The 15299-nt window shown below is 36.4% G+C and overlaps 1 protein-coding gene across 1 annotated transcript in view; it reads right to left on the reverse strand.

The window, feature by feature from the left end:
• The window catches only part of C2CD6 (C2 calcium dependent domain containing 6), a 103115-nt gene extending 87816 nt beyond the window's left edge, over positions 1-15299 (reverse strand). Inside the window, exon 1 of the mRNA XM_036858876.1 lies at positions 15072-15299. Coding sequence (XP_036714771.1) covers positions 15072-15299 — 228 coding nt within the window. The remainder of the gene's footprint in view (positions 1-15071) is intronic.

The raw sequence follows: 15299 nt of genomic DNA on the forward strand, positions 1-15299 counted from the left end.
TAGGCATATGTATAACATGTACAAGAATGTTTAAAACTATTATTCACCATAGCCAAAAAATAGAAACAACCCAAATATTCATTAACAATAGAATGGCTCAGCTCCCAGCCCCCAGCCCGCCCCGGCGGGTGAGCAGACAAGCCTCTCGGGCTGGTTGGCCTATGGTCTACAATCCAAGAAGGGATGTGAGGTCCTGAGGACCAGCTACCCCTCAGGGTAGTGTTTTTCCTTACGGCAAAGTTTTAAAAACAGAGGGAGAAGATCTTGAACTAAGATAGAACTCAAAAGATACCTACATTCTAGATTAAGAGTCATTTGCCTTTGGCGCTTCAGGCTGGTGCAACGTCACGCCGGCCTCTGCCGCCACAGGCTCGCCCTGCATTCTGTACCCTTCCTTCCCCCCCGGCCTGAGTGAGCCAGAGCCCCCGAAGCAGCTGCTCCTTTAACCCCGTCCTGTCTCAGCGAAGAACAGACGCCCTCGGGCGACCTATACGCAGAGGCGGGTCCAAATCCAAAGCTGAACCCCGGGAGCTGTGCGAACAAAGAAGAGAAAGGGAAATTTCTCCCAGCAGCCTCAGGAGCAGCAGATTAAATCTCCACAATCAACTTGATGTACCTGCATCTGTGGAATACCTGAATAGACAACGAATCATCCCAAATTGAGGAGGTGGACTTTGGGAGCAACGATATATATATTTTTTTCCCCTTTTTCTCTTTTTGTGAGTATGTATGTGTATGCTTCTGAGTGTGATTTTGTCTGTATAGCTTTGCTTTTACCATTTGTCCTAGTGTTCTGTCCTTCTTTTTTTTTTAATTACTTAAAACAATTTTTTCTTAATAATTATTTTTTATTTTAATAACTTTATTTTATTTTACTTTATTTTATATTCTTCTTTCTTTCTTTCTTTCTTTTCTCCCTTTTATTCTGAGCTGTGAGGATGACAGGCTCTTGGTGCTCCAGCCAGGCGTCAGGGCTGTGCCTCTGAGGTGGGAGAGGCAAGTTGAGGACACTGGTCCACAAGAGACATCCCAGCTCCACGTAATATCAAATGGCGAAAATCTCTCAGAGATCTCCATCTCAACGCCAAGACCCAGCTCCACTCAACGACCAGCAAGCTACAGTGCTGGACACCCTATGCCAAATGACTAGCAAGACAGGAACACAACACCATCCATTAGCAGACAGGCTGCCTAAAATCATAATAAGGCCAAAGACACCCCAAAACACACCACCAGACATGGACCTGCCCACCAGAAAGACAAGATCCAGCCTCATTCACCAGAATACAGGCACTAGTCCCCTCCACCAGGAAGCCTACACAACCCACTGAATCAACCTTAGCTACTGGGGACAGACACCAAAAACAACAGGAACTATGAACCTGCAGCCTGGGAAAAGGAGACCACAAACACAGTAACGTAAGCAAAATGAGAAGACAGAGAAACACACAGTAGATGAAAGAGCAAGGCAAAAACCCACCAGACCTAAAAAATGAAGAGGAAATAGGCAGTCTACCTGAAAAAGAATTCAGAATAATGATAGCAAAGATGATCCAAAATCTTGGAAACTGAATGGAGAAAATATAAGAAATGTTTAACAAGGACCTAGAAGAACTAAAGAGCAAACAAACAGTGATGAACAACACAAGAAATGAAATTAAAAATTCTCTAGAAGGGATCAATAGCAGAATAACTGAAGCAGAAGAACGGATAAGTGACCTGGAAGATAAAATAGTGGAAATAACTACTGCAGAGCAGAATAAAGAAAAAAGAATGAAAAGAATTGAAGACAGTCTCAGAGACCTCTGGGACAACATTAAATGCACCAACACTCGAATTATAGGGGTCCCAGAAGAAGAAGAGAAAAAGAAAGGGACTGAGAAAATATTTGAAGAGATTATAGTTGAAAACTTCCCTAATATGGGAAAGGAAATAGTTAATCAAGTCCAGGAAGCACAGAGAGTCCCATACAGGATAAATCCAAGGAGAAACACACCAAGACACGTATTAATCAAACTATCAGAAATTAAATACAAAGAAAAAATATTAAAAGCAGCAAGGGAAAAATAACAGACAAGGGAATCCCCATAAGGTTAACAGCTGATCTTTCAGCAGAAACTCTGCAAGCGAGAAGGGAGTGGCAGGACATATTTAAAGTGATGAAGGAGAAAAACCTACAACCAAGATTACTCTACACAGCAAGGATCCCATTCAGATTTGACGGAGAAATTAAAACCTTTACAGACAAGCAAAAGCTAAGAGAATTCAGCACCACCAAACCAGCTTTACAACAAATGCTAAAGGAACTTCTCTAGGCAGGACACACAAGAGAAGGAAAAGACCTACAATAACAAACCCAAAACAATTAAGAAAATGGTAATAGGACCATACATATCAATAATTACCTTAAATGTAAGTGGATTAAATGCTGCAAACAAAAGATATAGACTGGCTGAATGGATACAAAAACAAGACCCATATGTATGCTGCCTACAAGAGACCCACTTCAGACCTAGGGACACATACAGACTGAAAGTGAGGGGATGGAAAAAGATATTCCATGCAAATGGAAATCAAAAGAAAGCTGGAGTAGCAATTCTCATATCAGACAAAATAGACTTTAAAACAAAGACTATTACAAGACACAAAGAAGGACACTGCAAAATGATCACAGGATCAATTGAAGAAGAAGATATAACAATTGTAAATATTTATGCACCCAACATAGGAGCACCTCAATATATAAGGCAAATACTAACAGCCATAAAAGGGGAAATCGACAGTAATAGAATCATAGTAGGGAACTTTAACACCCCACTTTCACCAATGGACAGATCATCCAAAATAAAAATAAGTAAGGAAACACAAACTTTAAAAGATACATTAAACAAGATGGACTTAATTGATATTTATAGGACATTCCATCCAAAAACAACAGAATACACTTTCCTCTCAAGTGCTCATGGAACATTCTCCAAGATAAATCATATCTTGGGTCACAAATCAAGCCTTGGTAAATTTAAGAAAATTGAAAGTGTACCAAGTATCTTTTCTGACCACAATGCTATGAGACTAGATATCAATTACAGGAAAAAAATCTGTAAAAAAAACACATGGAGGCTAAACAATACACTACTTAATAACCAAGAGATCACTGAAGAAATCAACGAGGAAATCAAAAAATACCTAGAAACAAATGACAATGAAAACACGACAACCCAAAACCTATGGGATGCAGCAAAAGCAGTTCTAAGAAGGAAGTTTATAGCAATAAAATCCTACCTTAAGAAACAGGAAACATCTCAAATAAACAACCTAACCTTACACATAAAGCAATTAGAGAAAAAAGAATAAAAATAACCCAAAGTTAGCGGAAGGAAAGAAATCATAAAGATCAGATCAGAAATTAACGAAAAAGAAATGATGGAAAGGATAGCAAAGATCAATAAAACTAAAAGCTGGTTCTTTGAGAAGATAAACAAAATTGATAAACCATTAGCCAGACTCATCAAGAAAAAGAGGGAGAGGACTCAAATCAATAAAATGAGAAATGCAAAAGGAGAAGTTACAACAGACACTGCAGAAATACACATCCTAAGAGACTACTACAAGCAACTCTATGCCAATCAAATGGACAACCTGGAAGAAATGGACAAATTCTTAGAAAGGTATAACCTTCCAAGACTGAACCAGGAAGAAACAGAAAATATGAACAGAACAATCACAAGTATGAAATTGAAACTGTGATTAAAAATCTTCCAACAAACAAAAGTCCAGGACCAGATGGCTTCACAGGTGAATTCTATCAAACATTTAGAGAAGAGCTAACATCCATCCTTCTCAAACCCTTCCAAAAAATTGCAGAGGAAGGAACACTCCGAAATTCATTGTATGAGGCCACCATCACCCTGATACCAAAACCAGACAAAGACACTACAAAAAAAGAAAATTACAGACCAATATCACTGATGACTATAGATGCAAAAATCCTCAACAAAATACTAGCAAACAGAATCCAACAACACATTAAAAGGATCATACACCATGATCAAGTGGGATTTATCCCAGCAATGCAAGGATTCTTCAATATACACAAATCAATGTTATACACCATGTTAACAAACTGAAGAATAAAAACCATATGATCATCTCAATAGATGCAGAAAAAGCTTTTGACAAAATTCAACACGCATTTATGATAAAAACTCTCCAGAAACTGGGCATAGAGGGAAACTACCTCAGCATAATGAACGCCATATACGACAAACCCACAGCAAACATCATTCTCAATGGTGAAAAACTGAAAGCATTTCCTCTAAGATCAGGAACAAGACAAGGATGTCCACTGTCGCCACTATGATTCAACATAGTTTTGGAAGTCCTAGCCACGGCAATCAGAGAACAAAAAGAAATAAAAGGAATACAAATTGGAAAAGAAGAAGTAAAACTGTCACTGTTTGCAGATGACATGATGCTATACATAGAGAATCCTAAAGATGCCACCAGAAAACTACTAGAGCTAATCAATGAATTGGGTAAAGTTGCAGGCTAGTAAATTAATGCACAGAAATCTCTTGCATTCCTATACACTAATGATGAAAAATCTGAAAGAGAAATTATGGAAACACTCCCATTTACCACTGCAACAAAAAGAATAAAATACCTAGGAATAAACCTACCTAGGGGGACAAAAGACCTGTATGCAGAAAACTATAAGATACTGATGAAAGAAATTAAAGATGATACCAACAGATGGAGAGACATACAACGTTCTTGGATTGGAAGAATCAATATTGTGAAAATGACTATACTACCCAAAGCAATCTACAGATTCAATGCAATCCCTATCAAATTACCAATGGCATTTTTTACGGAACTAGAACAAAAAATCTTAAAATTTGTATGGAGACACAAAAGACCCCGAATAGCCAAAGCAGTCTTGAAGGAAAAATACGGAGCTGTAGGAATCAGACTCCCTGACTTCAGACTATACTACTACAAAGCTACAGTAATCAAGATAATATGGTACTGGCACAAAAACAGAAACATAGATCAATGGAACAAGATAGAAAGCCCAGAGATAAACCCATGTACCTATGGGCAACTAATCACTGACAAAGGAGGCAAGGATATACAATGGAGAAAAGACAGCCTCTTCAATAAGTGGTGCTGGGAAAACTGGGCAGTTACATGTAAAAGAATGAAATTAGAACACTCCCTAACACCATACACAAAAATAAACTCAAAATGGATTCGAGACCTAAATGTAACACTGGACACTATAAAACTCTTAGAGGAAAACATAGGAAGAACACTCTTTGACATAAATCACAGCAAGATCTTTTTTGATCCACCTCCTAGAGTAATGGAAATAAAAACAAAAATAAACAAATGGGACCTAATGAAACTTATAAGCTTTTGCACAGCAAAGGAAACTACAAACAAGACGAAAAGATAACCCTCAGAATGGGAGAAAATATTTGCAAATGCATCAACAGAGAAAGAATTAATCTCAAAAATATATAAATAGTTCATGCAGCTCAATATTAAAAAAACAAACAACCCAATCCAAAAATGGGCAGAAGACGTAAATAGACATTTCTCCAAAGAAAACATACAGATGGCCAAGAAGCACATGAAAAGCTGCTCAACATCACTAATTATTAGAGAAATGCAAATCAAAACTACAATGAGGTATCACCTCACACCAGTTAGAATGGGCATCATCAGAAAATCTACAAAGAACAAATGCTGGAGAGGGTGTGGAGAAAAGGGAACACTCTTGCACTGTTGGTGGGAATGTAAATTGATACAGCCACTATGGAGAACAGTATGGAGGTTCCTTACAAAACTAAAAATAGAATTACCATATGACCCAGCAATCCCACTACTGGGCATATACCCAGAGAAAACCATAATTCAAAAAGACACATGCACCCCAATGTTTATTGTAGCACTATTTACTATAGTCAGGTCACAGAAGCAACCTAAATGCCCATCGACAGACAAATGGATAAAGAAGTTGTGGTACATATATACAATGGAATATTATTCAGCCATAAAAAGGAACGAAATTGGGTCATTTGTTGAGACGTGGATGGATCCAGAGACTGTCATACAGTGAAGTAAGTCAGAAAGAGTAAAACAAATATCGTATATTAACGCATGTATGTGGAACCTAGAAAAATGGTACAGATGAACCGGTTTGCAGGGCAGAAGTTGAGACACAGATGTAGAGAACAAACGTATGGACACCAAGGGGGGAAAGCCGCGGTGGGGTGGGGATGGTGGTGTAATGAATTGGGCAATTGGGACTGACATGTATACACTGATGTGTATAAAACTGATGACTAATAAGAACCTGCTGTATGAAAAAATAAATAAAATAAAATTCAAAAATTCAAAAAAAAACTACTACTAAACTTTCTTTGGGTTATTTGTATGGAAATATGTTAATATAAATGTTTCAGACATCACATGAAATTCCTAAAAATCTTATATGTTCTGGTATAATGTTATAAGTCATAATTCTAGTTATTATTTTAAAATGTATATCTCAGAAATAACTAAATTTCCTTGGCAATTGCATTATTATGAACTTTCATTAAATCTTCAACCGTAGTCATTTTGAAGTCTTTTGTCATTTACAGACAGTTCTGGGTGTACTCTGATGCTTTTTCAAAAATGTTCCTACAAAAGGGTTTCACCTTCAAGGAATTCATGGAAAAGACTCTGAGAAGTACAGGTTTCTGGTAACTGAGTATACTGCTGAACTGAATGAATAAGCATTTTCAGAACTCTAATGGAAAACTGATGAATTCATAAAAGTGCTAACAAAAGATCAAGATGAAAAAAAATTAATTACATGGGACTGAGTGAACTGATGAGGATGATTATAATTTTTGTAACTTTCTGTTTGAATTTTAAAAAAAATAGATAGCTAATGGGAAGCAGACGCATAGCCCAGGGAGATCAGCTCGGTGCTTTGTGACCACCTAGAGGGGTGGGATAGGGATGGTAGGAGGGAGGGAGACAGAAGAGGGAAGAGATATGGGGACATATGTATATGTATAACTGATTCACTTTGTTACAAAGCAGAAACTAACACACCATTGTAAAGCAATTATACTCCAATAAAGATATTAAAAAAAATAGAATGGATAAATATAATGTGATATGTTCACACAATGGAATATTATAGAGTAAGGAAAATTAATAACTACACTTACACACATGAATGCATCTCAGAGACAAAATATTGAACGAAAAAACCCAAAATAGATATTTTAAAATGCACATAGGATATTCTGCAAGATGCATCATATGCTAGACCATAAAATCAGTTTCAATAAATTTTGCAGAATTGAAAATTCAAAAACATTCATACAGAGAATGTTCTCCTACTTCAACAAAATAAATTATAAATATATAAATTATAAACTTATAATATAATTTATAATATATAAATTATAAATGTATAAATAGCACAAGGAAATTTGAAAAATACACAAATCTTGGAAATTAAAAACACATTTGTAAATAAGCCATGGGTTAAAGAAGAAAAACAATAGATATCAGAAAGTATTATGAGTTGAATAAAAATGAAAACACAACATAAAATTCATGGAGTGCAGCTAAAGCAGTGCTTAGCAGAACACTGATAGCATTAAACATCTGTACTTAGAAAAAATAAGAGCAAGCTCAACCCAAAGTGGCCAGGAGGAAGAAAATAAAGATTAGAACAGAAATCATTAAGATTATTTAAAAAAAAAAGAAAATCAATGAAACTAAAGGTAGGTTCTTGAAAAGATCATCAAAATTGTCAAATCTTTAGCTAGACTGATGAAGAGAAAAAGATAGAGGTTACAAATTGCCAAAATCAAAAATGAAAGGGGTACATCACCACTGACCTTACAAAACTTAAAAGGATTATAAAGAAATACCATTGTATTAATTCCTGTAGCTGCTATAACAAATCATCACAAACTTGGTGGCTTAAACAACAAAAATTTATTCTTTCACAGTTGTGAGGGCCAGAAGTCTAATATCAGTCCCCCTGGGCCAAAATCAGAAGTCAGCAGGGCAGTAATTCCTCTAGAGGCTCTAAGGAAAAATCCGTTCTTGTCTCTTCCAGCTTTTGGTGACTGGCCAGCGTTCCTTGGCTTGTGGTCACATCACTCCAATCTCTACCTTTGTGATCACATTGCCTTCTCTTCTGAGTGTGTCCAAATCTCCCTCTACCTCTCTCTTATAAGGACGTATGTGATTATACGTAGGGCCCATCAGATAATCCAAGATAATCTCCCCATCACAAAATCCTAAACTTCACTGCACCTGCAAAGTTTATTGCCATATAAGATAACTACTGACAGCTATAAATAGTTTTATGCTAACAAATTAGACAATTTAGATTAAATGGAAAAATTCTTACACATATTGCCAAAACTGAATCAAGAAGAAAGACCTATAAGAACTAAACAAATTTAGTTAGTAATTAAAGCTCTTCCTACCAAGCTAAACAAAACAAAAACAAAAAAACTTAGGCCCAGATTGTTTCACTGGTGAATTCTATCGAATTCTTAAGAAATAATAACAATCCTTCACAAACTCAGGGAAAAAAAATAAAAAGAAGAGGAAAGAACACTTCCCAAGTTATTCTATGATGTCAGTATTACATTAATACCAAAGCCAGACAGACATCACAAGATGAGAAAACAACAAATCATTATCCCTTATGAATACAGAGGCAAAACTCCGCCACAAAATATTAGTAAACTAAACCCAACAACATATTAAAAAGGTCCATATACTATGACAAAGTGGGATTTTTCCATCTGAAAATCAATGTAATAAAATTAATGTAATAAGCCACATTAATAAATGTGTCCAGTAAAGGACAAAAATCACATGATCATTTCACTAGATGCAGAAAATGTATTTGACAAAATCCAAAATGTATTCTTAATAAAAAACTCTGAACAGACTAGGAATAGATAGGAAATTCTTCAACGTCATACTCAATGGTGAAAGGCTGAATGTTTTCCCCTTAAGATCAGTAAGACAAGTGTTCACTCTCACTACTTTTAATCAACATTGTACAAAAGGTTCTATCCAGTGCAGTCAGATAAGAAAAAGAAATTAAAAGTATCCAGATTTGAAAGAAAGAAGTAAAACTGTCTTTATTTGCAGGTGACAAATTCTGTATATAGAAATTCCTAAGAAATCCACTAAAAAAAAAGAAGAAGAAGAAAGAAACTACTAGAACTAATAAACGAGTTCAGCAAGGTCTCAGGCTACAAGAACAAAATATAAAAATCAATTGCAGGGCTTCCCTGGTGGCGCAGTGGTTGAGAATCTGCCTGCCAATGCAGGGCACACGGGTTCGAGCCCTGGTCTGGGAGGATCCCACATGCCGCGGGGCAACTGGGCCCGTGAAGCACAACTACTGAGCCTGCGCGTCTGGAGCCTGTGCTCCGCAGGAAGAGAGGCCGCGATAGTGAGAGGCCCGCGCACCGCGATGAGGAGTGGCCCCCGCTTGCCGCAACTAGAGAAAGCCCATGCACAGCAACGAAGACCCAACACAGCCATAAATAAATAAATAAAATAAAATAAATAAAAATAAAAATTTAAAAAAATAAAAAAAATTTAAAAAAAAATCAATTGCATTTCCATATAATAGCAATGAACAACCTGGAAATGAAATTAAGAAAACAATTACGTTAGAAATAGCAGCAAAATAATAAAATACTTAGGAGTAAATTTAAAAGAAGAAATGTGACAGTACACTGAAAACTACAAAACATTCCTGAGTGAAATTAAAGATCTAAATGAATGGAAAACATTCCATGTTCTTGGCTAGAAAGATTCAATACTGTTAAGAAATCAATTCCCAAACTGATCTACAGAGCCTACAAAATATACAAACCACTAGCTAACTTAATCAGTATATGGGGATAAAATGCAAATAAGAAATGACAAGACTTTTGAAAAATCATAAAAGACTATTTGCAGACCTGCAAATATATTTTAAAACCTAAATGAAATGTATAATTTCCTAAGGAAATACAATTTAACAAAATTGATCCTGTTAGTGGTAAACAGTTCAAACAGACCACTTTCCATAAAAGAAATAGAAGAAAGCTAGCAATGAGCTATCACCACAAAAAAGTGCCAGGCCCAGGTGGTTTCACAGGGAATTCTACCAAATTCAAAAACTAGGTATCCCATGGCACCACTAAAGAAAATTCTTGTATTTTTTTATGAAGCATAGCACTGATACCTAAACCCATAAAGAAAATTATAGACGAATATAACATCAATATTGATACAAAGATACTAAATAAAATAATAAAAACAGAATATCCAGCACCGCAAAGAAAATAATATGCAATAACCAAGTGGGATTAATTCTAGGAATGTAAGTTGGTTCAATATTAGGAAATTTATTAATGTAAAACACCACATCAACAGATGTAAGGAGAAAATTTATGCAATTATCTCCATACATGTTTAAATGGCCTCTGACAAAATTCAACACCCTTTCCTGTTAAAACACTCAAGAAAATAGGAATTAAGCCAGTCTTGAAGCTACTATTTCATTTGGTGGGGAAACATTGGAGGCATTTACAAAGATCAGGAACAAGGCAAGGTTGCCTACTGTCTCCACTACTGCTCAACATGTTACTGGTGGCATTAGTCAAAGTAGTTAAGTAGGAGAAATCAACTAAAGGCAAGAGAATTGGGAAAAAAGAAGTAAAACTATCTCTATTTGAAGATGATCTGATAGTATATCTAAAACCCTAGAGAATTAATCACAATACTAACTCAAATGTTTAAAAAAATTAAAGAAGCAGGACATGAACTTAACATACAGAAATCAACAGCCTTAATATACGTAAATAATTAGAGGATACAAAGTAGAAAAAGCCCCACTTTAGGAACAATCTTAACAAGTGTGCAAAACTCTTAAAAGGAAAACTTTAAAACACTTCTGAAAGTCACAAAAGTAGACTTGAATAATGAAAAGACATCTCTTGTTCTTGGATAGGACAGGTCAACACCATAAAGATGTCAGTTCTACCTAACATCAATTTAATGCAATCTTTATTTTTAAAAAAACAAGCTTCTTTGTTGAGATAAACAAGTTAATAATAAAGTATTTTTATTAAAAGTGAGAATAGTCAGGAAATCATTGGAAAAGAAAACTACAAGGGCGGGGGGAGGGTGGGGAACCAGTCTTACCAGACATTAAAACATACTGTAAGTCTTTAAAATAAAATAGTATGGTCTTCAGTACTTTTCCCAAGGTGTATTCATGAAATACTTGAAATGCCTACTAAAAATGACTGACTTTGGGAAATGCTGTATTCCATATTCCCTTCTTCAATATTCATAGGGCACTTAGCATGTTAAAGATTCTTGCAATAAAGGAAATATCTTTGCTTAAAAAAGTAGTATGGTCTTGGCACATGAACTGATAAACAGCAATGGAATAGAATAGGAAGTCCAGAAAAAACCAAATACATGTGGTAGCTTATGTATAAAACTTATGTATACAGGTGGCATCTCAAAACACTAGGGCAAAGATGGATTTTTTTTTAAATAAATGGTGTTGGGACATCTATTTGGGAAAAGAAAAAAAATTAAATCCAGACCTCATACCACACAGTCCAAATAAATCAGGAATCTAAATGTAAAAATAATATGCAAGTACTAGAAGGCAAAATAGGTAGATTCCTTCATGACCTGGGCATATGTAAATAGTTTTTAACTAAGATACACAATTCAGATGCAATAAAAGATTATAAACTTGACCTCATAAAATTAAGAATCTTTTGCATAGCAAAAAGTACCATAAAAGTCAAAAGACAACGTTGAATTGTGAGAAAATATTTGTAACACATATCACAGATGCAGATCTAATATCCCCAATAAAGAACTTTTGAAAAACTGAGGGGGAAAAGAAAAATGATAGGAAAATGACTCAAATGGGCAATTCACCAAAAAAAAAAAAAAAAGATTTCAAAAGGGACTTTAAACATACAAAAAGATATGTTATGGCCTCATTTCATGCTACTCTCCCTCTCATTCACTATGCTCCATGAACAGTCCAAGCTATAGAAACTTCACACTTGTTTATTGCTTCTTATGCTCTCCGCCTCCGTCTCCCCACTCTTTAAATGGCTAGCTTCTTCTCATTTTCAGTTTTTCACTTAAAAGCCACCTCCTCAGAGGCCTTCTCTGATCACCTATCCAAAGTCCTATCTGTCCCTCCACAATGATTCTCTATCATAGTGCCCTTTTGTTTCCTTAGAACAACAGCCTAATCTGTAACTGTCTCTCCAATTCAAATGTTTGCTTCCAAGGGAAGGTGCTTTGCCTGTCTTGCTCACCGTTGTATCCTCAGTGTCTAGCACAAAGCTTGACACATATTTCAAAGTAAGTAATGAGAGGTTGGGAAATAGCATAACAGATTTCAGGATTTGGGAGGCGAAACTCTCAGAGTGAAGGCAAGGTCCAAGATGTAGAATTGCAGTAAGCTGCTGAAAGGAATTAAGGCCATTCAAAGAACTGATGTCAAGGTGAGGGATAGATTATCCACATTTTCACTAAAGTCATCAACTACAATATCCCTCGATCTGAGCACTATCTCTAGTTAATCCTTCCAGTTCTCTCAGTAATTTACATTTGATAACCTTTTAAAAAATCTCACTGAGACCTCCTTTCTCTTTCACCCAGTTCATAAACTCTTCTAGCTCCACTTGCCTCCTTCTGCAGCCTACACCCTCAGTGTATAATCCCCACATCAATGCCTAGCTTTTTCCTCTATCTGCAGCAATTCTCAAGCATGAATCTAAGCATCACTTGGGATAGTTTAAAATCTGAGCATATTCCTGGGCCCCCACCCTTCTGGATTCAGTAGGTCTAAGGTGGAGGTCCAAGAATCTAGGTTAAAACAAGCACCCCCAGAATGTTTGGATACCGGTGATCCAAAGATAAAATAAACACCGCTCTGGATGAAGAGATGCCCTTCTTCCTATCCCCGGAGGACACCTCCACCTGTACTCTAGAGCCCATACTTTTCCATCCCCTCAGAGATCTTACTGTATTGGCCTCGCTCCCCACTACGTCTCTAATCTCACCTTAAAGCCTGATAGCCAAAACTATTTTTTCAGCAAAGCACATCTGATCCATGTCATCCCCCTGCTTAAAACCAACCAACGTTTCCTATCACCTGTAGCAGTGGTTCTCAACTTTGAATATCCTTGAAATCAAATGTGTTCTAAGCACTATCTGCAAATTACTGTTTTCCAGATATATTGAGAGATGTGAGACCCCTCTGAGAGATGTATTTGTTTCCAAGTTTTAAAAAACTTGTACAGAAATTACTAGACATTTTGTACAGAAAATACTAGACATATTTATATAGCTGTTCTTATTACCCTATGATAATCCGCTTTCAAGAAATCATGTCCAACACACACACACACACACACACACACACACACACACACACACAGAGACGCCAAGAAGTCATAGAAAAGACGACCTTTTGCCAAATATATGAAGTTCCATCTGTGGTGTACTGATGCATAGACAGCATTTACTAAATTGAAGACGGTCATCCATTCCATGTTCAACGATCTACATCATGTATCTTATAGTAGTTGTTATAATAATTTAAATAGCATATAGTTATCATATTACTCTAAGTTTACTGTATAATAAACATCTATGCCACGTAAACTCATTCCTCTGGATCTGTAACTGAAAAGAATTCATTTATGAGATCATTATAACTAAATCCAAGTGCACATTTCATTTCCTAAATTCTTTTTGCTGTTCTACCAAAATGTTAAAATCTTCTATGGTCAAATAATTTGGGAAACCAAACTTGGGTAAACAATGTACCTTGCATATATGTGCACTACTCTTTTTTGAATGTATGTAGATGCTGTTTTATCTATTAGCAAATTCCATTAACAACACTGCCACACGGTAGCTTTTTTATCATTATAGATTTTGCCAGTCAGTAGATAGTAAAGAGCCAGCTACTTTTATTGTGGAGAGATTTCTTTTTTTTAACAACAAAAAGGTACCCTCATACTCAAAAAAATTGGAAACCACCATTCTACAGAATAAAAGTCCAAATTCCTTAAGAGGACATACAACAAACACCTCCTGTGGCCTAGATTTCCAAAGATATCTCTCTTAACACAAACTTTGCAATTTTTTCTTGTATTATCCTAAAGCTAAACCTTAATATGCTCTCAATTTATCATAACAATGAGTCAATATTCTAAGTTTTTAGAATTAAGATGGTACTTTAGATATCAAGTAATTCAACTCCTTAAATTTACAGAAAAGGACATCATCTTCTTGTGTACCATTTGTTTCCTGGTAAATACTGTACTATTTTTTAATAACTTAAGACCAACAGAGAATGTAAAATTTCCTAATAATACTCTAACAAACTTTGAAAAAGTGAGTTTCAACTTGATTCCCCTTTTCCATTTCCTCTATGCTCTGGCAGTACCACTAAATGGTAATTAAACTCAAGAGTTTCACACACTTCAAATACAAATTTACCTAATAAGAACAGGACGCCAATAATTCACTTTGCAGACATGATACAGTTTTGCTCCTACAGGTTTATCTGTAAGAACCTCAGGAATTGAAAACAGAGGTAACTAAGGTTTCTGGAGTTTAGCCCTTTAACCATACAAATGAATTCCCAATGATGATAATGATGATGACAGCAGCTAACATTTATTAACTCTTTACTTTGGACTGTATTAAGTCCTTTATATTATTACCTCCTTTAGTTTTTCAGACAACCCTCTAAGGTAGGTAGTAATTACTGTCTTCACTTAACAATTAATAAAACGGGGCTCTGACAAATTAAATAACTGTCAGGGTCCCACAAGTAAACTCTTCCTCAGGTGTTACTGCTCTCCAAAACGAGCGCATGTTTCCCTCCCTCCCATCAGCACGCATTGACCCCTTGGTCCTTCCCAACCCTCTAGGTGGTCAGGTAGGGGACAAACTCCTCCACCAGGCCCCCCACTTACATTCAGCAGCCGGTGCCCAGGACCCTCCTTGGCCTCGTCTTTGGGCCGATTCAAGGTCTTGCCCTGCTCCTGGATGTTACGGGCTGCAGAAGAGAACTCCGGCCCTCTAGCATGTGTGTTTTCCAAGTTGGTACGGGGAATCCTCTGGGCTGTGTACAGGGAATGGACCCGCCCGTTGCGGTTATCTTCTGTGTTGGAAACCTTGCCCATGTCTCGGGGCGGCTCCAT

Source organism: Balaenoptera musculus, chromosome 7 (genome assembly GCF_009873245.2).
Source record: "Balaenoptera musculus isolate JJ_BM4_2016_0621 chromosome 7, mBalMus1.pri.v3, whole genome shotgun sequence".
Classification (NCBI taxonomy): domain Eukaryota; kingdom Metazoa; phylum Chordata; class Mammalia; order Artiodactyla; family Balaenopteridae; genus Balaenoptera; species Balaenoptera musculus.